Source organism: Apaloderma vittatum, unplaced genomic scaffold (genome assembly GCF_000703405.1).
Source record: "Apaloderma vittatum isolate BGI_N311 unplaced genomic scaffold, ASM70340v1 scaffold20428, whole genome shotgun sequence".
Taxonomy (NCBI): Eukaryota; Metazoa; Chordata; class Aves; order Trogoniformes; family Trogonidae; genus Apaloderma; species Apaloderma vittatum.
In genome coordinates this window covers 1-2,794 of record NW_009730436.1, presented here as the reverse complement: position 1 = coordinate 2,794, position 2,794 = coordinate 1, and the positions used below count along the sequence as shown (strand labels likewise).

Genomic DNA, 2,794 nt, shown 5'->3' with positions numbered 1-2,794 from the left:
GGAGCTGTGAGTGGGAGAGCTCCATACTCCTCCGGATGAAGTTTCGAAGTCCTAACGGCCCGTAGATCTCAACGGGCGGTTTGCTCGAGTCAGGGTTGCTTTGGAGACTGAGCGTACACAGAAGGCCGGGAAGTCCAAAAAAGTGGTCCCCGTGGAGATGGGTGATGAAAATCTTGGTAATTCTACCTATCGATTAGAGCAGCAGGAAAAGAAAAAGCAACAAAGAAGATCGGAAAGTAAGTGAGCGCTGTAACAACTCAGAAGCAATCACTTTTTTGGCGAGAAGTAGGAAATGAGAAACATAAAGTGGAATTTGGGTTGCTCCTAGTTCTGAATTTAGCAGAAATGGACACAATTTAAGAAAAGAAAACAACACCAAAAAAAAAAATGCATCAAGTTTTGATTGCAAAGTTTTTTTAAAAGGAAACAACCCCCCCGGTTTCCTGACTTATTTGCCTCAAACAGATGAAAAATTGCACTTCAAAAATCTGGGCTTTGCTTCGTGTCGGAGTTTGTCTCACTCCAGCTCTCAGGAACTGCGCCCTGCCCTTGCCAGATTAAAAAAGTTCAGAATTTTCTATCCCTATAGACACGTGTGTTTTAATCAGGTCGCCTGAGTCTTCTCTGCTAGCTGAGTTCTTACTTCATTGCAGAAGAAATCCGTTACAACTGAGCAACAAGACAAAATCTCTTTCTTTTAAGAACAATTAGTAAACAATTTAGTAAAAATTTAGTAAAATTTAGTAAAACTTTAGTAAAATTCAGTAAAACTTTACTAAAATTCAGTACGACTTTACTAAAATTCAGTAAAACTTTACGAAAATTCAGTAAAACTTTATGAAAATTCAGTAAAACTTTACGAAAATTTAGTAAAAGTTTCTTTAGTAAAAAAGAACAATTCAGTGAAAATCAGTCGATTCAGTAAAAATCAGTCTATTCACTGGTTGTTAAATTCCCCGATAGCTTCAGTTTCTGGGGGAGCAGGAGGTCGGTTTTCTCTTTATAATATGATAATTCCATTTTTATAACTTGAGAGCCCAACATCTTGCTCTCTCTACAAAAGCAGAGTGACCAAATCTAAGTCTGGTTTCTATTTTATTTGCCAAAATGTAAAAGTTACCACAAGGAAATGCAACTCTACTTGAAAACAAAAGCATTTTTGGACAGGAAGACTCCCAGCAAGTATTGTCTAGAGCTAGAGCTGTCTTCAGACAAATGCAAACCGTGTCGGTTTAAAGCTGCTCTGTGGTCCACGTTGGAAATGACAAAGCCCAAGAAATTAATTCAGGAGATTTTGGCTCTCAAACACAATTCCTTCCCAAAGAACAACCAAGGATTACTGCACAGCAGGTTCAGCAACCGCCACGCACACACAGCACTGTGTTCAGTCTGTATTCAAATATCACGAGGACGACGTATTTTCGTTAGATCTCATGAAACTTTCCCCGTTCCCTCATCGCTGTACCTGTCGGCGGCACCAACCTGCTTTGAGGTGGCTCTTCATGAACTGCGTTTGAGTTCCCTCCCCGCAGTCGAAGAGCCAGCACTCTCCTTCCCTGCGAAGCGCTAACGCCGACGCTCCTCGCGTCGGAGACGGATACGCTGAGCCTGTGCCGAGGAAAGTTATATCCATCGACATTTCGAATCCGTCGGCGTGACACCTGAAAGGGAGATTTTGAGCGTGCTAGGAAAGAAATAAACATTTTGCATCCTCCATACTCCAGCGTGAAGATCAAATTCCCTTTAAAAAATAAGAGTAAATCCTCTCTGGAGCAGGATGTGATTTTCAGACAACACAGTATTTACAAGCAGCAGATTTCCCATGATTATTTCTTCCTTCTTTATCTGAACTTTGACTTTTCCTGCACACGCTTTCCTCTAAAAGGAAAATGAATGACTAGCACCAAACAGCCACTACTGATGTTTAAACTGCCCATCAGGAGTGGGCAACTCAGCACCGCAGAAGGGAAAAGATTCACTGGCTTCAAAACAGCTTCAGAGCCTGCCAAGAGGCAGGAGCAACCCGATTTACCTTGCCACCCTTGGAAGCTTGCCTGATTTCTCCTCAGTGTTAAGTGAAAAATTAAACGCTACTGAACCATAGGATCTACACAGTTGTCGTTGTACCTCCCAGATGAGGAGCCTGGCCGGTCCGCAGGAGCAGGACGACCTTCCAAAAGCCGCTTTAGGAGCCGAACTTCCACCTGCATAGGTGTAAATCACAGAATCACAGAATATCAGGTTGGAAGGGACCTCAAGGATCATCTAGTCCAACTCTTTAAAGTAAAGAAATAGAGTTTAAATGAGATGGCCCAGCGGCCTGGCAAGTTGAGGAACCCACCGCTTCTCTCGGAAAGCTATTCCAACGTCTAATGGTGACATTTTTACCTCTGGAGTCCGATCGGAATCTCCCCAGGAGCAATTTGTATCCAATTGTGCTTTAACCTTCTCAGCCTTAGCTGCTACCTCGTTTTCAGATGCGTTTCCACCTCATTTCAAACTCTGCGTGCCTCAACGGCTTCAGATACCTTAAAGGAAATCAACCTAAGAATGAATAAGTAAATAAACCACAAGCTTTTCGAGCTGCTGCAATTTGCTACAGGAGGAAGGCCTCTAGGACCTGCCCGTGCACCAGCAGGGTCCTCCCAACCTCACCACGTAATCACCCCACGCCCCAAAAGGCAGAAATAAAAACATTTTCCATCGTTTTTTCCCCTCCTCTGTGTAAAAACCTTGATTTCGTATCTCCGGGTTAGGCCGCAAGGCCGAGGGAGAAACCTACTCCCCCCTCTCA

General features: G+C 43.3%; 1 protein-coding gene across 1 annotated transcript in view; it reads right to left on the bottom strand.

Moving 5' to 3' along the window:
* The window catches only part of ELAC1 (elaC ribonuclease Z 1), a 3,049-nt gene extending 1,410 nt beyond the window's left edge, over nt 1-1,639 (bottom strand). Inside the window, 2 exon segments of the mRNA XM_009874819.1 lie at nt 2-186; nt 1,483-1,639. Of these exon segments, the coding sequence (XP_009873121.1) occupies nt 2-186; nt 1,483-1,639 (342 nt within the window).
* Between the last annotated feature and the right edge of the window lie 1,155 nt (nt 1,640-2,794).